At 39.1% G+C, this 21,262-nt stretch overlaps 1 protein-coding gene across 1 annotated transcript in view; it reads right to left on the reverse strand.

Moving 5' to 3' along the window:
- Positions 1–16,034, reverse strand: part of TGFBR1 (transforming growth factor beta receptor 1) — a 49,115-nt gene extending 33,081 nt beyond the window's left edge. The window contains exon 1 of the mRNA XM_063451920.1: positions 15,847–16,034. Coding sequence (XP_063307990.1) covers positions 15,847–15,940 — 94 coding nt within the window. The 5' untranslated portion in view covers positions 15,941–16,034. The remainder of the gene's footprint in view (positions 1–15,846) is intronic.
- Positions 16,035–21,262: the final 5,228 nt, after the last annotated feature.

A 21,262-nucleotide genomic window follows, 5' to 3' on the forward strand; every position in this document is an offset into this window, starting at 1 on the left:
GTGATCCCTAAACAGGATCACTGACCACATGCTCTCCATTGGCTGGCTGGCTCACGTTCGGGAGGCTCCTAGTGGATTGAGGCAGACTGGCAGGTGCGTGAGGGAGCTGTAACCTCCCTCGCGCATCCTCCAGTGATTCAGGGAGCCGGAATATGATGTCATTCCGGCTCCCGTATCACTAAACAGCGCTCTATGGAGCAGAGCAGGGAGATAATTGAAGCACAACTGGAACCCAGGGAAAGCCGAAGCACTCCAGCTCCAGGTAGGGAGGCTGGGTGGTCACCTTAATGTGTGTTATTGCAGTGACAGAGAATGTGATGTGTGTGTGTGTGTCAGTGAGTGTTTAGATCACCGATCCCCCTCTAATCACACAGGGGGGTTTTAACTCACCTTTCCCCCCCCGCGCTGTGCTGGTCTCGCCGCAGCAGACCATGTCTCCATGACTGTGATCATCAATTGATCTCAGCCAATCCAATGCTTTCCAATAGGAAAGCATTGGGAGGCTATTGCGCATGTGTGGCTAAACGCCATCCTGCGCCAATCAGCATCTCTCAGAGATGAATGAATGCATCTCTATGGGGAAAATTTAGCGCCTCCATTCAGAGCATGGAGATGCTAAATATAGGTGCAGCATACTATGCAGCACTGACCCAAGATGCACTCTGGAGGCAGTCTGAGTGACATTCACTAGAAGTGTTACTAGGCAACAATGTAAATACTGCCTTTTCTCTGAAAAGTGTTTACATTGAAAAGTGTGGAGGGACAGGTTATAGACATGAGAGCAACTACATTAAGTTGTAGTGGTTCTGGTGACAATAGTGTCCCTTTAGGAATTGTATTTTTGACATTGAAAAACCCTGTCTCCTAACATTTTTTGCTGGCTCCTAGATTCAAAGCAAATTTGTCAAGCCCTGCCTTAGTCTGTGTGTTTTATATATGTAAATAAGGGCAGAAATTTAAATTAAGTGAAGTCCAACAAAAGCATTTTTGCAATATATCCATGTATGTACCTATATATCTATATGCATACACACATTTATAGAAACTCAATAAATGAGGAAGTGTTTGATAAACAAGAGAGTATTTGCTAATGGACTGCAAGGCATTTCCTCTTTGTTCTGTAGGGAAAAAAAATTACTCAATGCTTTTCTCAAGCTACTGCTGTTTTAATGTGTACATTAAAATAATTTGTGGTAGGCTGAAAGCATCAGTAGATGCTCTCACAACTGCTCACCAGTGCCCAATGCAAACTTTCCACATCATTGCAGTGCCCTGCATGTAGTGCAGTGGAGGCACTGTGAATGGGCACAAGGAAGACAACTTGAGAGTTAAACTACTTGAAAAATTCATTGAAATTAAATTATCGAGACTAGAGTCCTGCCACCAGAGTGTTCCTTTTATTGCTCACCATAGCAGCAAAGGAGAGGGCAAAAAAAAAAAAAGTTTTTGGTTTTAAGTTAACAGGCCACAACCATAAAAGCTGGGCGCAGTCTATACCAGGATCTATCTGTTCTTCACAGCAAATGCATATTCAGAAAGAGGATGTAGGGAAAAATCTGCATGCAAATAAAGCAGCAAGGAGTTGAACACTGAAAAGGAAGATGGAGGATAGAGAGTTTACGGTAAAGATTTTACCTTCTTCTAATGCAATATATATTACCTGGAGGGGGAGGGGAATCTTTGCAAGTATTCCAATTTTGTTTCTCATGGTTGCACAAAAATTAAAGGGACACAACAGTCATGTACTTTGAACCCTGTAATGTAAAACATTGCAGTATTTTTGGGAAAAGGGTAACAAAACAGTAAACGCAAGTGACTTTATGACTTGACAAAGGCCAGTGTAGGCCAAACCATAACCGCTTGCTTGCGGTTTCCATTAAGAGTCTGCACTTTGAAAGGAGTCATTGAGTGCTTGGATCTTCTGTTACTTTATGGTGCCAATATTAAGGCACATTGTTTAAACTTCCCTAATCAAAGGACAATCCAAAAGCACAACAAGCAATCCGCACTCCAGTGGATGCAAGACCAGGTGGTTTTCATGAAAAGTGATTGTTTATTATAACAAAAACCATGAACACATGAAAGATGTACTTAAATGTAAAAAAATAAAATTAAAATAAAAAAGCCACACAGAGAGAAAGAAAAGAGGGGGGGAAAAAACTCAGATACAGTGTTCCTGTCTCTTTAACACTTCAACTGAAAACATTGGCGTTTCGCAGCAACAGATAGGTTTTCATTGCAGGGTAGCACGCCTCTTCTGGTCGTCTTCCTGACAGACACAAAAGAGTTAAACTCTGTTACAGATTACCGTACATTACATTTATAGAATGCATTGGATCGGTGCAGCACAATGATTGGCGTGTATGATCTCCGCCAGAGGAAGGGGCAACAAAGCAACATGGAAAACAGGGCGACACCGTATGCAAGGCAAATTAGTGTTGCTTTAAGATACATTATATAGTTCAAGTGTTATTCGGGAGGAAAGATTAGCGATTTAGTACGTGACTGCACATTGATGCAATATTTGCATTTTTGAGTTCCCAGTCATTTAACTTTGATTCACTCTGTCCCTGAGCAAACGTCACCCTGAAATCAGTACACATATCAAGTATGCTCCTCTCACCTTGGGCCCTGGCTTACTGATTTTTCTAGTAAAAATTAGACATTTGCCACCCAACCCCCGAACTTGTATTCCTCGGCTAGGTGCCAAATCCATCACCCACACAGTCTAAGCTGCACCACGTTCTTCCTATAGACTAGCTTGAGACCTGTAACCTTAAAGAGAAAACGTTACCAAAAAGTTCTTCCACACCAAGCAACAGTTTATTAATTCCATAAATCGTGTGTTGAAGCGTTACATTTTCATATTTCAACACATCAATTGTCATTTACACCAAACTTTGCTAAAGTGACACATTTTTACTGAGTGACCAATATGTATTGTAAGACCAGAGGCCACCAAACAATCCTCCCCTACTATTTTCTGTTTGTAGTTAAACCCTTGGAGAGCTTTTCCTCCAGTAGACTTATAGGTATATATATTGCCTTGAACCATACTGAGCGGTATGTTCGGGTCGGTACGGTTCGGAAGGGTTATAATGGTCCAGCATATTCAGGTGAGTTTTTCCACTGCAAGTCGGACTGCCAGGGGGCATGCGGGGTTTAGACCAAATTTGTAGCGTGTCATTAGTCGTGAGCATTGACGTTTTCCTGTCAATGGATTGTATAGTGTGATGCCAGTAGCTATGCCCTAATGGTACCGTACCATTTCCTATGGACCTACATCTGAAGGAGGCCCAGGAATGGTGCGGTTTGGTTCGGTTGTATGGTCCACTTTCATAATGGAAACACTCAAAATAACATACAAGACCGCCCCGACCCGAACCGTAGTGGAAACAGGGCATAAGCAGTCTTTTCAATAACCTAACACCAGAGGGTCTTGGCTTTTGTTCTGAATTTATTTATAAAATATTTTACCAGTAAGGAAACAAATGAAAGATGTATCTTGTTTTAAAGATACAATACATTGCATTTGTTTGTATTAAAACAGTATTAATTCATCATTCAAATTATAGGATGACCATTTTATCTAGGATTTTGTGATTTAACCACTTGAGTGCTTGGACAGCTGCCAATTCTCAGGCTTGATGACATTTTGCCCAATCAAATACTTCTCACAAAACAATCACATTCCTCATGCAATGTATGACATGTCAAACTTGATAGAACCGAGCGTAGAAGCACCATCTAGCAACTAGAGGAGTGTTTAGTCCCACAATGAAAATATTGCCCTATCTCCAAAACAGGAAGTTTTCATTGCATTAAGATGAAGTGCAGCAAGGCAGGAACAGTCTTTACGGACAATGAGCCATAAAGAAAATTTCTGTTTTAAAGAAACTATAATCTGACTTAGAAAAGTAAAGTTGTGTACTATGTATAATTACCAAATTTTACTAATTCCATGATGTAGTCATGATTTTAATAAGGACACAGAGGCGAGTATTTCGCTTTATCTCTTTCTTTAATCCTCAGCAGCCAAGAAAGTATATTGTAAATATTTACAAATAAAAAAATACAACATTTACCCTAGAGGGTTAAAGGGCCACTATAGTGCCCTGAGGGTGCCCCCACCCTCAGGGTCCCACTCCCGCCAGGCTCTAGGGGGTGGAAAGGGTTAAAATTTACCTATTTTTCCAGGGCCGGGCGGGCGACTCCTCCTCCTCTCCGTCATCGGCTGAATGCGCATGCACAGCAGGAGCCACACGCGCATTCAGCCAGTCCATAGGAAAGCATTCTCAATGCTTTCCTATGGACGCTGGTGTCTCACTGTGAAAATCAGTGAGAAGCGCGGAAGCGCCTCTAGCGGCTGTCAATGAGACAGCCACTAGAGGCTGGATTAACCCCAATGTAAACATAGTTTCTCTGAAACTGCTAGGTTTATAGAAGAAAGGATTAATCCTAGCTGGACCTGGCACCCAGACCACTTCATTAAGCTGAAGTGGTCTGGGTGCCTATAGTGGTCCTTTAACCATAATACAACATATTAACCAATAGGAATGCTTCCTGCCCTATAATGTCCCATGTGACCTTAAGCCACTCCTCTTTCGTACTGGTGCAGACAAACATTCCAACAAGACCAAAGTATACGACCAACTAGATGTGAAGAACAGCGACTCCGGGATAATCCAACAATGGAACTTGGAATTAAACTTGCACACATCCATTTGAGTGTGAGGGACCGATGTGAAAAACCAATTAGGAGGCAGTAAAGAAAGAAATAAGTGGTAAAATATGTCCTTGGATATTAAATCTTATCTGCAGTACATCTAGTAACAGAGCAGTATATCCAAGTCTTCAACATTAATCGTTCAAATAAGTGAATACCCACATTATTATGACATACCTGTGTTGAGTGGGATACTAGTCGCCTCCGTATCCTTAATAAAATCATGACTTTACGTCATGTAATTTGCAAAATCTGGTAATTTTATTAAAGGACACGGAGGCTCACATTATGCTAGTTCAAAGCTGTGCAATCACCGTAGTGGAGAGGGGAGGAACTGGATGAAAATAAGACTCCATTCTAAGGAGAAGGCTTTAGATGCCATAGCGCCTCTAACAGAGCGTGCTCCATATCAATGTCCGCTAATGTCAATACATTTAACAGGTGCCTGTAGAAACAGGCTGATGTGGACGTCTGAGTGCTAATAACAGATCCGGATATATAGGATCACTTATTGAAGCGTCCTCTCTTCATATTCCTTGAGGCAGGCGACTGGGAATAGGTTGATGTTATGTGGAAAGGCTGGATAAAAGACCAAAGTAATTGACGTCTTTGTGCATCTTGAAATGTCAAATGCCCGTTTGAGTAAATGAACATGCCGTAATATGTAGAGCACAAATATCCGAGACACGTTTACAGGAGATGAAACAAAACATAATATTGCAGTAAGCAGTTTGAGTGAAAGCGCTTTATTCTGAGGCCAATTTTCAATAAGTCGGAGAGCCAGATTCACATCCCATAAGTATGAGTACTTAGGACGTGCAAATCTGATGCCACGAAGGAGTCAACATACTAAGGTATGTTTACCTGATGGGAATCCGTTCCAACTGTGGTAACCCGCTGAAATGGCCGTTCTATATGCTAGGCCGTGCTCAAAAAGCAAAGTGAGGAAAGCCAAAACATGACTCACAGGTGCAGATAAGGGATCCACGTGCTGTTCCACGCACCAACCATCCAATGAGTTCCAGGTATGCGACTTCCTTGTTCCCGGAGCCCGGAAAGAGGTCCAGAGTTGTTCTTGGAACATTTGGGATGAAACAATCTTGGTTGATACACCCACAAGGCTCTATAGGGCAAACAAGCTTGCTAGTAACTAGAGGCAATTAATATGCATTCTTTGTTCTTCCATGGACCATTTCCCCCAGGTGGACGTAGGACCGAAAAGCACACCCCAGCTGAGCGTACTTGCATCCGATTCTATTACGAAGTCCAGAGTTGTTCCAAAGATTGCCCATCCGTTCCATGCCTTCATGTGTTGTAACCACCATCGGAGTTCCTCCTTGGTTGTGCAGTCGAGAGGAACAGAGTCTGAGTAAGAGTGACCCAAGCAAAGGTGTTTGTTTTTTAAGTGTTGAAGTGCCCTATAGTGTAGCGGGCCGGGGATTATGGCTTGAATAGACGCTAAGAGAAGGCCAATGATTCTGGACAGTTGTCTCAATGTTAGGATAGGTCTAGCTAACATGTGATGTATTTTTCTTTCTTTATGGCCTTGACCTTGGAGGGTGGCAGTAGGAGCACCCAACATATGGAATCTATGGTGAATAGCAGAAATTTTATTGATTGAGAAGGTTTGAGAACTGATTTCTCCCAATTTATCAGGAAACCTAGATTGCCCAGGAGAGTCATTGTCCAAGACAGGTGTTCGCGAAGCCAGTGAGGGCTCTGGGCTATTAAGAGGATGTCCTCCAAATATATTATGTGCCAAACTCCAAACGCCAAACGCCTGCGTAGGAGAGAGACCACTGGTTTCAGCAGATTTGTGAAACACCGCAGGGCAGAAGAGAGGCATTTGAATCGCCACATGGTCTTCTCCCACCGGAAGAATGGTTGGCAATCTTTGGCCATCGGGACGGTGAGGTATGCATCCTGCAAGTCGAGTTTTACCATTCAATCCCCTGGTCAGACAAAGTCTCAGAGAATGAATACCTTCCATCATGGTGGTATGTTACAAACTCGTTTAGGGGTCGTAGATTGATTACTGGTCAGATGCCCCCCACCTTTTTTTGGTGACTAGGAAGAGGTTTGCTTAGGAAACCTGGAGTTTTGGGGGGGGGGGAGGGGGTGAATTAAGCGTGTATACAATTCTGATTGCACTAGCTGTTGTGGCAGTGCCAATCCACATGTATGATCTTTGCACAAGCAAAATAAAGAATTGAAAAGAAATAAAATGGTTATGATGCACGGAGGATAACATTTAAAAAAAACATATTCCGCAACACTGTACAATTAGGGAAGAACAGAGTATACACAGACCAATAAAAAAGAAAAGAGGACCGTGTCCATGATCTGAGATCCAGCCACTGAAGCGCTTGGTTACATAGCCCGTGAGCTTACAATCTAATGGATATAATGATGATTTGAGACAAAAGGTAGCAGGGGGAATTTGGAAGTGATGACCAGAGGAAAATAGAAAGTTGCAGCTACTTGTAAAATGTAAATGAAATGAGGAAGTAATGGAGTAAAATCTCAAACAGCTGGAGGAGCATGTAAGTAACCTGGGTAGGCAGGAGGGGATGTGCTTAGCGAAAATGAGGAGATTAAAGGACCACTATAGTGCCAGGAAAACATACTCGTTTTCCTGGCACTATAGTGCTCTGAGGGTGCCCCCACCCTCAGGGTCCCACTCCCGTGGCGCTGAAGGGGGAGGAAGGGGTTAATCCCCCAACGCATGGGCAGCGGTACACCACTGATTTAAAAAATAGTTACCAAAAACTGGGGTGTAAGCACAAAAAGTCTCCTTGCAAAATAACCACTACGATAAACCGTAGATGCTAACTTAAAACACATTAAAAATTTGAAAAAAACAAACCAAAAAAAAAAAAAAACCTACATTTAAATCCAGAACGGTGTGGTCCATTAAATAATCCTCACTAACACAATATATATGGAGTTAGGGAAGGAGACTGTACAGTAATGAGGATGCCAGGGTAGGTCAGTGGCTATGAATGAAGGCCAATATTATTGAAATTAGGTCACAGTGAATCTGGGAGGATATCTGGAAGCAGGGTGCTTTGTGGATATGTATAGAATTAGCTTACGTTTGCCAGAGGCTGCATGGATCGAAATGCAAGGCCCCAATGCTTTTTAAAGATTATTGAGCGAGTGTATTTGTGTGTCAGAAACGGGCATGCTGTAAGTTTAAAAAACGTATGACAATTAAAATGTAAGAAAATGCTCTTTACAGACGTTTGCACACTTAAAATATTCAACTAGAGCAAAAATAAATAAATAAAATGCTTGAAGCGACACTGCAGAACCCTGTAAAGCAGTTTAGCTTTCTGAAAAGCTCAAAGAGGAAGTTTAGGTACCTTTAGCCACCATAAAAACTTGATCTAAATTAAGTTATGATGCAAGGAGGCCCACTGGCGCATTCTTACCTTAAACCGAGAAGGGGTTAAACCGTTCTCAAAAAGTTGCACCCAAAACCGATCTCAATTCCCTCAGAGGGCATCGGGCTCTGAAATTTCAGTGTTAGGAAGTGCGGAGTGCCGCCGAGCAGGGGCGTCGCTTATTTACCAGGAGCGGTCAGCTGATTCTCTGAGCCAGTAACTACCCAGTCACAAAACTAGCTTCATAAAAGTTACATTTCTTTTCAAGACAGTTTTGTGAATTGGGAGTCACCGATTGGTGGAGCGCATCAGCTGACTGCACTCCTGCCCGGCAGCACTCTGCACACCTTGAAACGGAAATTTCAAAATGACGCTCGAGGCAACTTTTGAGTTAAACAGTCTGAGAACGGTTTAGTTCATTGAGGTAAGTGTGTTAAGATGAGGTCATAGTGCATAAAAAAAAAAAAGATCTTGAAGTCCCTTGACGTGCCGATCCTATTTATTTACTTTTTAAATTGATGCGTGTATGTTGCTGTACACTGCTTGTGTTATTTAAGGGTGCTTCAGTTCATTTGTGTTTACATGGGCTGTTATATTGTACATGACCATGAGTAGTCTGTGGCATTGTGTATGATACATAGGAATGTTGGCTGTGTATGGAGACTTCTTGTGGAATATTGTGTGTGTGTGTGTGTGTGTGTGTGGGTCTGCTTGTGATATTGCAAATGGGTTTGTGTGTGTGTGGATTGTCAGTGGGCTGTTTGTATTATTTGTACGAGTAGGAGGCTTATTCTGCAGCTCTGTGTAGATCTAGCGTGTGGGTGACTTCTCTGGTGTCCAGTGGAGACCGGACTGGCCAGGTAGGTCAAGAGAAGGATCTGTGATAACTGCTGTGGGTTGTTCTACTCCAGTGGGGATTCACAAGTGCTATATGTATAAATTGAGGATTGTCCCTCACTGCGCATTAGCAGATATCTGAAGTTCCACTTGGACTCCTTATAAGCCAGAGCCTGTTTGGCTATAGAAGCCTGGAGTGCCATAGGTTGCTGATCCCTGTTACAGTGCCTTGATTGTTCATTTAATTTATGAAGAGTGTGTCCAAAAGAAAGTGATACTATTATATATTAACCCTGTTACACCCCCCCCTAGCTTTCAAGCAGACCAACAGGTCCTGTTACTTCCTGGTTTGTGTAGCTCAGAGCTGAACTTGAGGCTGCGATGGTGAACCTGTGGCACACCGAGCCCTCTCTGTGGACACACGGCCAGAGGTTGCCGGGGGAGGTGGCTGCTGGCGACGGTCGGCAGCAATGCAGAGTTGGCACCAGCCTGTCCAAAACGGCAGGTGCCTACTCTGCTTTAGTGTCGGGAGGACGGATCTGGGTAGCAGCTCTCTTGTCCTCCCGTGAGCAGGCTGTATGGAGCGTTGCCGCACGTTCCTATGGCAACGCTCCACACAGAGTTGAGCGGGAGGACAGGAGAGCTGCAGCCAGGCACACACTTCCCACCACCGGACCACCAGGGCTGGCTGTGTCCCCCCCCCCGTTCACCAAAGGTAAGAAGAAGGTAAGGGGGGATAAAGATTTGACTTTTCTTTTTTTATATGTATCTTTACCCCAACACACACACTAATACTAATTTTATCTATTTATATCATTTAAAATTTGTATCATTGAACTCTGTTGTTGTGTTCTTTTAAAACAAAAGATTTTAATTAGTTCAGACAACTGTACGAGTTTTTTTTCTAAACGTAAACCTTAGTATTCAGGTTTAATTGCCTTGTTGGCACTTTGAAGAAAATAAAGTTGGCATTTATTGCAGTTTGGGCACTCGGGCTAAAAAAGGTTTGCCATAACTGGCTTAGAGCATCTGTCTTGCGTTTTTGAGCTGCATTGGGAAGTCTGTGATTGGACAGTCACAGAAAATCTGGTTGGGGTTAAGACAGCAGACAAGAGATATGCAGGTTTTTTTAATATAGCCTGAATGATAAAATGTAGAATTAAATGCATGCTTTTATTTCAAGTGTATCTACTGATGAGTGATTGTATTTATTTTGTAAATGGCAAGTCTAGTGTGACTTTAACCCCTTCCCGACCGTTGACGGAAAATTTCCGTCATTTACTAAAGTTAACCCCAGATCGCGGCGATCGCAGGGTTAACGGTGCTCCAGTCTGCCTCTGTATTAGAGGCAGACCGGGAGCACCCGATCGGGCTATCCCAGCACCGGTGCTCGCTCTGACAGCATGTTAGAGCGAGCACATGTGCTCAACGTACTCACCTTCCGCCTCCCTGCACTTCCGGGTTCTGTGTGAAGTGCAGGGAGACGGATCAGTGTTGATCCTCCTCTCCCTGTGTAAAAAAAAAAAAAAAAAAGTTAAATCCCACCCCCCCTTTAATAAATTTAACCCCTTCCCTGCCAATTGATCACTGACTACAGTGATCAATTGGCAGGGTATACATTTTAATGTCATCTGATTATTTTTTTTAAACCCCTGAGGGTTCATTATTATTTTATTTTTTTTAACCGTCAGGGGTTAAATTTATTTTATTTATTAATTTAAAAATTATATATTTAGCTAGCTGGGATGGGTGGAAGTTAGTGGGGAATTTGTAGTTAGGCTAACTAGGGGTTAACGTTAAAAAAAAAACTTTTACAGATGTTTTAGTAAAGTAAAGAGGATTAACTTTTATTTATTTTTTTTAACCCTCAGGGGTTCAATTTATTAAATTAATTTAAATATTTTATAATTATATATTTTGCTAGCTGGGGTGGGTGGGAGTTATGGGAAAATGGGGAATTTACGGTTAGTGCTGCTTACTGCTAGTTAGGGGTTAACGGTAAAAGAAAAGTTTAGAAAAAAAAATTAAAAGTGTAAAATATTTAATAAGAAAAACAACAAAGGTTTAAAAAAACGGGTTTTACAAAGTAAAAAAATACATTTAAAAATGCTCATTACCACTACACTTGGTACAAGCTAGCGGAAAAATGATCCCACGCCAAGGTTCAAAATATGCCTTTTGAATTACCCTGGGATGTCTTCTTTAAGAAATGGTATGCCTTTATGGTGTACTTGGATTATATAGCCTTGTCAAATACTCTAAAATGGGACATGGACACAGCATAAAAATTTAAAGTTTGAAAAGAACTGGAATGGCTGTGTCCCAAATGTGCCCCTCTGATGTCCACATATACTAGGCAAAGGTACATACGGGGGTATTTCTGTACTCAGCCGACATGGCTGAGCAACATATGAAGTATTACACATTCGTAGCACACATACGATTTGAAAAATATACTGTGCAAATTCACTTTGCGTGTCAAAAAGGCAAAAAAAGCTTATTACCATTACACTTGGTACAAGCTAGCGGAAAAATTATCCCACGCTAAGGTTCAAAATATGCCTTTTGAAATACCCTGGGATGTGTTCTTTAAGAAATGGTATGCCTTTATGGTGTAGTTGTAATATGTAGCCTGCTCAAGTGCTCCAAAGTGGGACACGGACGCATCAAAACCCTCCATGAAAATTCACACTTAAAAACATAAACTTGTTATGTCTCTTTTACAGCAGTGTAACTTCACAAAATAGTGTCTAGGTCATACATTGGGCATATTGTTTTACTCATAAGACTTAGCTGAGCATAATTTGGGGGGTTTGAACTAAGTGGCACATATGAAATGTACAAAATGCCCAGCAAAAATGTAATCCATATGTAAAAAATGCCCAAAATTATTTTTTACCACATACTTTGGCATATATTGGTGAAAAAATGAGAGCATGTTAAGGCACAATATGCACCATTATTTTACTCCTTGTGCTTTGTGACCTGTAACTACCAAAATAAACTTAAAATCCCAGACATTATATATTCTGTAAATCAGAAAAGCTAAATAAATTTATTTTTAATTACTTTGTTTAACCTGTACTAACTAGGCACACATTATTATTGAAAAAACAACATTTTTTTTGCATTTTTCTTATTAATAAATATTATATATATATATATATATATATATATATATATATATATATATATATATTACATCAAAATTAAAGCCCTTTATGTCCTTTAAAAAACAGTATAGAATATGTGTCGGTGCAATAAACGAGAGAGATGCAAATTGCAGTTAAACGCATACAGCAAGAAAATGCAAAAATTGCTTGTGTCATTAAGCGTAAGACAAGCTTCTGAAGCTGTGTCCTTAAGGGGTTAATATGGACAAAGCCATTACAAGTTAATACGAGACTTGGAGAGCATATTAGGATACAAATATAAACTAGCTTGAATTTTATTCACAAGATGAAAAAAACAAAAAACCTATATCAGACTGCTGCAGCGCCTAAGATACTTTCTTTTTAAGGAGTATAGAAAATCACATGGTGCAGGTTCTCTTTTACAGAACTGAAGAAAACTAGCAATTAATGACAAATGATTGTGACACATCTAACCTTCAACAGAGACCAAGGAGTCAATCATGCTACACCATTCACATATAAATGATTTACTGTATTAGATAAAGCAAACTCAAAAAAGATATATATATATATATATATATATATATATATATATATAAAAATATTATGTTGTCTGAAATAAAGGAAAGAAAAAAATATATATTATGGTAGATAGAAAGATGTATGATGTGAAGCAGCAATAGATCAAGCACACCAAACCCGAGTGTGGTTTGTACAAAATAACTTTTTTTTGTAGAATAGTTGTAAATCATTTCCAAGACATGCATTTAAAATATATATATATATATATATATATATATATATATTTATTTTTTTTTTTTTTTTTTTTTTTTTTAAATGCATGTCTTGGAAATGATTTACAACTATTCTACAAAACAAAGGAATTTCAAAATTAAAATGTATTGTGCACATATGTGAATCGCCAGTATTGCAGCAACCATTTGGATTGTATACGCTGTGGCAAAATAGATGCATTTTGGAAAGAAAAAAAAAAAATATTATGGTAGATAGAAAGATCTATGATGTGAAGCAGCAATAGATCAAGCACACCAAACCCGAGTGGTTTGTACAAAATAACTATTTTTTTTGTAGAATAGTTGTAAATCATTTCCAAGACATGCATTTAAAAAAAAAAAAAAAAAAAAAATATATATATATATATATATATATATATATATATATATATATATATATATATATATATATATATATATATATATTTTTTTTTTTTTAAATGCTTGTCTTGGAAATGATTTACAACTATTCTACAAAACAAAGGAATTTCAAAATTAAATTTATTGTGCACATATGTGAATCGCCAGTAATGCAGCAACCATTTGGATTGTATACGCTGTGGCAAAAGAGATGCATTTTGGACAATAAATATATGATACAATTATTCCCATTGTTAAAACAGATCAATTTCTTTTAAACAAGAAATGCACACCAACACGAATGACATATGCACAGAGAAATAAGCAATTTAATTATGCAATATGTATCAATAACATATTGATGAAATAGAAATCCAAATACAATTTTCCTGTCTTAATATAACAGACCATAGTGTGGCAAATAAATAAAATAACATGAGACGATAAAATCTTTGCAGATTACACAACCAACACGAATCACAGGATGTTAAAACTCCATTGAGATTGATCATTCCTTAGTGATTTGTTAGAAACCACAAATACGGTAAAAAAAAATAAACATACAAAAAAATCAAAACGCATAGCACATTTATCTTTCATCAAACCAATCTATTTGTAGCAGATTCAAGATGTGAACAGTTTTCCTTTGTTTGTGGGTCAGGAATCTGGAAGACTGGAGGGAGCATCTGCAGTGGCATACATACACAAACACTCCCAGCTAGAAAGACAGCACTGGGGAAGAGCGCAAAGACATGTTCCTAGAAAGCTAAAAGTCGGTTGATAAAATAGACATTCGCTTGCTCTGTTACTCATGAAAATAAGGAAACATTCAGATTTCACAACTAACCAAGTTACAATCAATGGAATTAAGCATTTTAATGAATATCCAACAAGCACCAATGCACACACACCAACTGATAGCCAATATACTTGTACACTACCAATACAATTTTCCAAAAATGGTACACAGATGCGCTGTTCCCCAAAGCTTCAAAACATATTTCTTAATGGCTAATGTGCCAGACAATCCCAATAAAATATTAATGATAATGGAAGCACGCCATTATAAAAAGGACTACAAAAGACTATAAAAGCAGGTCAATTGCTACTAAAACAAATACATTTGAACAAAGGTTAACCATTTGAGTGCGTGCATGTTAACACATTTTAGAATTTATAAACTTTTAATGTTTTGAAAGATTTTTCTGACCAACTTTTGAAAACCTTCCAAATGCAGGGATGCACTTTTTTTTAATGGGAAGTGACATTAGGGGATTTAGTATAACAGAGATGGCAAGGATAAAGTTCATGTTTGTGAATGGAAAGTACTGCCAAATACCTCCCATGGCAAATGTACTAAAAAAAAAAAATCAGGCACTAAAATACTGGTAAAGGAAATGCTGCACATTTGTATTTTGATATAAAAATAATGTGACAGATGGGCAATGTGAAGCATAGATGGAATATTTTAAATATTTTTGCCTGGCAAGATTTATGCAGCATGTACGGGTCTATATCCCAGGAGCATCAAATTTGGACAGCATCACAGCAACTCCCTGTGATGCAACTGAATTTACGCTTCACAGCCTAAATGAAGCCATAATGAATAGCTGCTATATTTGTATATCACTCACGGCATTTTAGGTCATGTGACAAGGAAAGCTTCACATGGAGCCTAATTGGAAATTGACTTCAACTTCTGAGCTTTGTTTTGAGTATGGTAAAAGGGCACATTTTGAACCTGATGTATACTCAACAACGCATAACATTATCAAATCATGTATAGTGGGCCTTTGTAACTACAAACGATAATCCTTGAGCTTGATAGATTAAAATGCTTGACCAAAATACAAATAATCTGTCAAGCGCACAGAGAATTCCAATGTGCCATGTATCACCATTTTTCAGGGATGGGCAGTAATTGTAAAGGACACAACTCCAGTATACATATACATTGAATTTACTGAAATGACCACTTCTCAGCAACTCGCCAAGTGGTTCCCACAACAAACCCCCTTTACAATGGCTTAAAGCCAGATAACTATTAAACAGCGAGCTCTATATAAACTTGGCTTCCAAAGCAGACAAACTTCCGAACACTTTTTACTGAATGCCTCTGTGTAAGAGAAACAAGATTTTTCTTCATGTGCAAAAAAAAAAAATCAATATCTGTCATTTAAACAGATGTGACCTACATTTCATTTCCCATGAATACCATCCATCATTAAAGTAAATATAGAAGATCTAAATTGCCCCTCAACATATAGGGCAACGGAGCCTAAATAGTAGATACCCAGATACAACTCCCATAATTAGTTGTGGGATAGCTGGTCTTTTATTTACATCTGTTTCCTAGCATTCCTGTCTGGGTGTTCTAATAAAGAACAATCAGAATCCTCTAGATAAGAAGTCACGGATTCCCACTCCGAAGCTCCCCAGGGCACAGTAAAGCTCCTAGAAGACAGCAGTGAGCTCATGTTGCTGTCTGGTTCCCTGGAGCAGCCTTGCAGTCACAGTAAATCAGTAACACTCTGGCTGGGGGGACACCCAGCTCCCTCCTCCACGGCCATGTTTCCTGCCCAGGACACCACATAGCCCTCAGCACTCACCGCTAGTCTCCTGGAGCAGCGAGGCCAGCAGGAGCAGGCAGAGCCCGCACTGCCCCGGTGAGGCAGCCATGACCCGGGCAGGAGCGGGACTCATCACATCACAGCCCCAACTCGTAATACTTCTCTGGCAGCCACTGTGCTCGCTCCGCCAGCCTGCCTCTCCAAACCTTCACCGCCTCTCGCGACGTTTCCACTAGGACACGCCCCACTCTCCCGATTGGATGGCCTGGGGTAAACATAGCCCCGCCCACGCTGGCTGTGACTGTATTCATTCTCCCGCCCTCGCATTCTGTATTGTTACACACAGCGCTACGTAGAACTGTTTTCTAAGCAGTCTGAGTGAGAGCCAGTGACGTCCACACTCTGGGCCGCTTCCAAATCACCGAGTGCTACACGCCAGAGTTCTAACACACCAGAGTTCTACACAGCAGAGTCGCAGCACAGATTTAATATTATGTCTTCTTTAGCGGAGCCTTAGCTGCTCTAATGTCCTCCCAGTTAAAGTGGGCATAACACAATTAGATTTAGATAGTGCCATGTTAGAGACATAGTTTAAAGCAAAGTGTGTTAAGTTTCTGCAGCGACTTGTGTAATGTTTATTTCAGGGTTGACGGTGGGTTCATCTGATTGTGTGCATATGTGTCAGGTACAGGTATATGAATGTTCTTATCACTTTAAAAAAAAGTATGCTCTTTCCCTTTAAGGTCACAGGTCCACTGACAATAAACAGTCTATTTAAAGCGGCACCGTCATGGCCGCATCTGTTTTCATTTTTAACTCCCCGCCCGACTCCACAACATCTAATTGCCCCATATCCATCTTATTACCTATTTTTTCCATCTTTATTTTATGCCTGGACCTAGTTCCTGGACGACGCCATTTTGTGTGGGCAGATGAAGATACCAACACTAGATAACGCTATGAAATTCCCACGCATGCCGAGTTAAACACAGAAAGACGAATGAATGAATAGAAATGTTAAACGAACAAACAAACACTGAATATCGGTGTTCATTTGTTTGTTTGTTTATTACAAGAAGGGAGCTACCGGCAGCTACTCGCAGGTCACTGCTTGTAATATGTAAAAATAGAAGTGGGAGGAAGCAGTGCTCCCGCCACTTCCTAAGGCCCCCCCCCCCCATGTCCTCCCGCACTCTATGGGGGTCAATATGACCCCCATATTAACATAAGGGAGAATGAGATCTCCTGAATGCCCCTACTCTCTATGCCACGAGTAGGGGCATGTCTACTGTAAAAAAAAAAAATTTTTTCTTTTATTCTTTTTTTTGACAAACGAAAAACAAAACACAAATTGTGTTGCATAATTACATAATCAGAGCAATCTTATTTCACAATAGACAGACAGAATACATAATACACCCTTATCTGCGGGTTCAGGCCAGGAGAGGGAACTATCTAGGCTCAAGCTGATACCGGAGAAACTGACGGAAGCCAAGCACAGAGAAGTGGACACAGGTTTCTTCAGGAAGGAAGAGATTCTTTATTCGATTCACCGACCGGGGCTCAGAGGGACTAATGTCACCAAAATACAACAAGATCTGAGCCCAGAACTGACTGTGTAAATGCATAATATAGACATATAGCTCCTCCTATAGTTAACTCTACCCACATATACTCTTTACCCAATCAGCTGAACAAAGCCTAACTTCCCTTACCTGTTAGACCACATGGCTCACCCAGAACAATGGAGGAGGGGAAGTGTTTTCAGTTTCTGCATTCCTGCACTTGCTCAATACAGTGTTGATTGTATCTTAGCTATGTGTAACTGACTAACTGATACACCAACATTTACACATATGCCACATGGCAATCTTGTCCTAGTAAATTTATTTTTACTGAGATTCCACCACAGGGCCTCTAGCTACTTAAATAATAACAGGTCTATATATGCCCGTTAATTCAAAAAGTAGTTTCTAGTCTATTAACCCAACTTTGCCATAGGTCCATTCTTTTTGGGGAGTTCAAGTATGGTATGCTTAAATCTCTTTCCATCTTCGCCTGAAGATTGATTTGAATTTTGATATCATCCCAAAGCAGTATTTGATTAGATTTCCAATTCTGTGCCAACACAATTTTAAATGCAATACAACAATGAATTATAAAACTTCTGATTGAATATGACATATTCGGCCAATGCATATGCAGCAACACTACCTCTGGTTTCTTATCTAGTTCTATTCCAGTTATGTCTTTAATAAAGCTTAACATTCTCTCAATTGAGATCTGAATGTTTGAACAGCTCCACCATATGTGGAGAAATGATCCAACCTCTTTATCGCATCTCCAACATCTAGAGGTGACTCCTGGATATATCTGAGATAGTTTACTAGGAACTAAATACCATCTATAAATGACCTTGTAGTAGGTCTCTAGTAGGTTTAAACATTGAACCTGGCTACGGGTGTTATTTATAGCTTTACACCAATCTTGGTACTCCAAAAAACAATTTAAGTCTTTTTCCCATTTATTCTTCTGGGGAAAACTAGATACCTCTTTAATATTTCTAATTACCTCTATGGCTTTAGCTAAAACTTTAGGTATGATCTGATTTGAGAATATGAATTTCAGCATAGTGGACGATTTTCCAGACTTTCTACTAAGATGTTTCTGCAGGAAAGATTTAAGCCTCAGATAATTAAAGCTCTCTCGTTGGGGGAGTTGATATTTTTGTACAACAGAACCAAAAGTCATTATCTTATCTGGAGATATATCTGTGACACTTTATTTATTCCTTGTGCTCTCCAGATGTCTAAAGACAAGTCTGTCATATTAGCTTCTATTATCCTCAGATTTGCCGAGTCCATAATTGTATACTTAAGGTCTAATTTCGTTTTAATTTCCTCCCACACGGGCAGCATTTGGGCCCATATCCTATTATTTTTTATGTCAATCCCCAATTTATCTGCACTTTTCGTATTCCATATCAGTCACTCTGGATTTTTTAGTCCCAGATCTTCCATTTCAATATTAAACCAGCTTTCTTCTTTAGCTATCACCGTCTGGAACCTATACATATGAGTGATCACATTCGCCCAGTACATAACTCTTATATTGGGGAAATTTAATCCCCCTTCCTTAGTTTTCAGTGAAAGGATATTTCTATTAATTCTATTTTTCTTACCCTTATTAACCCCTTAAGGACACATGACGTGTGTGACACGTCATGATTCCCTTTTATTCCAGAAGTCTGGTCCTTAAGGGGTTAATAAAGTTTTCTAGATTGTTTTGTAATAACGTCAGCCAAATATCTGGGATCTTAAGAGGAACCATTTGGAATAGATAATTCCATTTAGGAATAATATAAGAATTAATGACATTAATACGGCCCCACCAAGTAATCTGCATATTTATCCAATCTTTAAGTAATGAGTTTGTAGTTTTTAATAATTTTAGAAAGTTTTCTTCCATCATTCTTTCTATATTCTTAGTAATGGCTATACCTAGGCATTCAAATTTCTGAGATACCCATGTGAATGCGTATTTATTACTAATTTCTTCCCTTGATTTCTTATCTAGTTCAATGCTCATCACAACTGTTTTTTTCATTATTTAGCTTATAGTTGGCTAGATGGCTATACTTTTTAACTTCCTCCATCAGATAATTCAAAGAGCTGATTGGGTCGGTAATTGATAAGAGGATGTCATCCGCATAAAGGCTGATTTTAAATTCTTTGTCCCTTATTTTATAGCCTTTTATATCTTAATTTTTCCTAATATTTTCCGCTAGGGGTTCTATTCAAAGGATATATAATAATGGGGAAAGTGGACAGCCTTGTCGCACCCCGTTATTTACATATACCCAATCTGAACAGACATTTGGGCCTACTATTCTAGTTGAAGGGTTTTTATATAAAGACATAATGCCTCTTAGCATCCAGCCTTCTATTCCATATGCTTCTAAAGATAATTCTAAAAACTTCCAGTTCAGCCTATCAAAAGCTTTTTCTGCGTCGACTGCTAGAGTCATAAGGGGGATGTGTTTCTTATTGGCATTATCTATAATATCTATAATTCTTCTTGAATTGGAGCCCACCCATCTCTCTGGTATAAAGCCGATTTGATCGTTATGGATTAGGGTTCTAATGATACTCTTAAGCCGGTCTGCTAGAATAGATGAGAATATTTTTACATCTGAATTAATTATAGATATGGGGCGGTAGCTAGCCACGGCAGTTGGATCTTTTCCCTGTTTCAAGATGGGGAGCATATTCGCTCTAGTCATCTCTTCAGGGAAACTGCCCATTTGAACCGCATTGTTGAATGCTAATGCCAGTTGTTTACTCAGAATAGATTTGAATGTATGAAAAAACAAATCCATCTGGACCGGGTGTTTTCTGTTTCTTAGTTTTCATTATAGCCTTATTTACCTCCTCCCCTGTAATCGGTTTATTTAGACTATCTTTTTGAGTCTGATCTATTTTTAGTAGATTTGTACTAGATAGATACTGTTTAATCTTATTTGTAGATGCTTCGTCAGGAATATTATATAATGTACCATAATATTCTCTGAAACAATTACCAATATCTCTTGGATTTGTATAAATTGTTTGATTGTATCTAATCTTTAATATCTGAGCATTAGCATGCTGTTTCCTCAGCTTGTTAGTCTCTTGTCTGTTTTGTTCCCTCTACAATAAAATCTCAGTTTTAATTTTTTAATATTATTCGCTGTTTTAATATTCAAGCATTGTACAGTATTATTTTGAACCTCTGTTATTCGTCTTCCTTTCTCTATTGTAGGATCTTCTTTGTTATCCTCTGTGAGCTTGTAAAGTTCGATATATAGGTCTCCTAATCTTTTTTCTTTGGTTTTAACTTCATGATTTAACTTTATAAGGTAGCCTCTCAGAACTGCTTTAAAGGAACACCAGGTATTTAAATTTGATGTATCTGAGGGATCATTCTCCTTAAAAAAACAAACTATCAGTCTCTCCAATTTAGTCTTGCAGTTTTTATTATATAGCAGATAATTGTTTCGTTTCCAAGTTGAATTATTTCTAGTTGTCAAATTATCTTTTATTTCAAATATGTACATACTGTGGTCTGACCATACATTTTCTACTATATTTATTTTTGCCAGATTATTCACTAAATTTAAATTGCCCCATATCATATCAATTCTTGAGTATGTAAAATGGACTTTAGATAGATGGGTATAGTCCCTAAATTCTGGATTTTGCAGACGTCAGACATCAAATAAGTCAAATTTATTTTTAGTATTAGTTAATGAGCTAGCATTTTTTATTATTGTTTTGTTCATAACACTCCCTTTCATCAGTTTTTTATATTTTAGTGGGTCTAATATACAGTTAAAATCTCCTGCGACTATATATAACCCTGTTTTAACTTGATCTGCCTTATTTAGTATTTTATTCAGTTGGGAAACTGGGGCTAA

This window comes from Pelobates fuscus, chromosome 4 (genome assembly GCF_036172605.1).
Source record: "Pelobates fuscus isolate aPelFus1 chromosome 4, aPelFus1.pri, whole genome shotgun sequence".
NCBI classification, from domain to species: domain Eukaryota; kingdom Metazoa; phylum Chordata; class Amphibia; order Anura; family Pelobatidae; genus Pelobates; species Pelobates fuscus.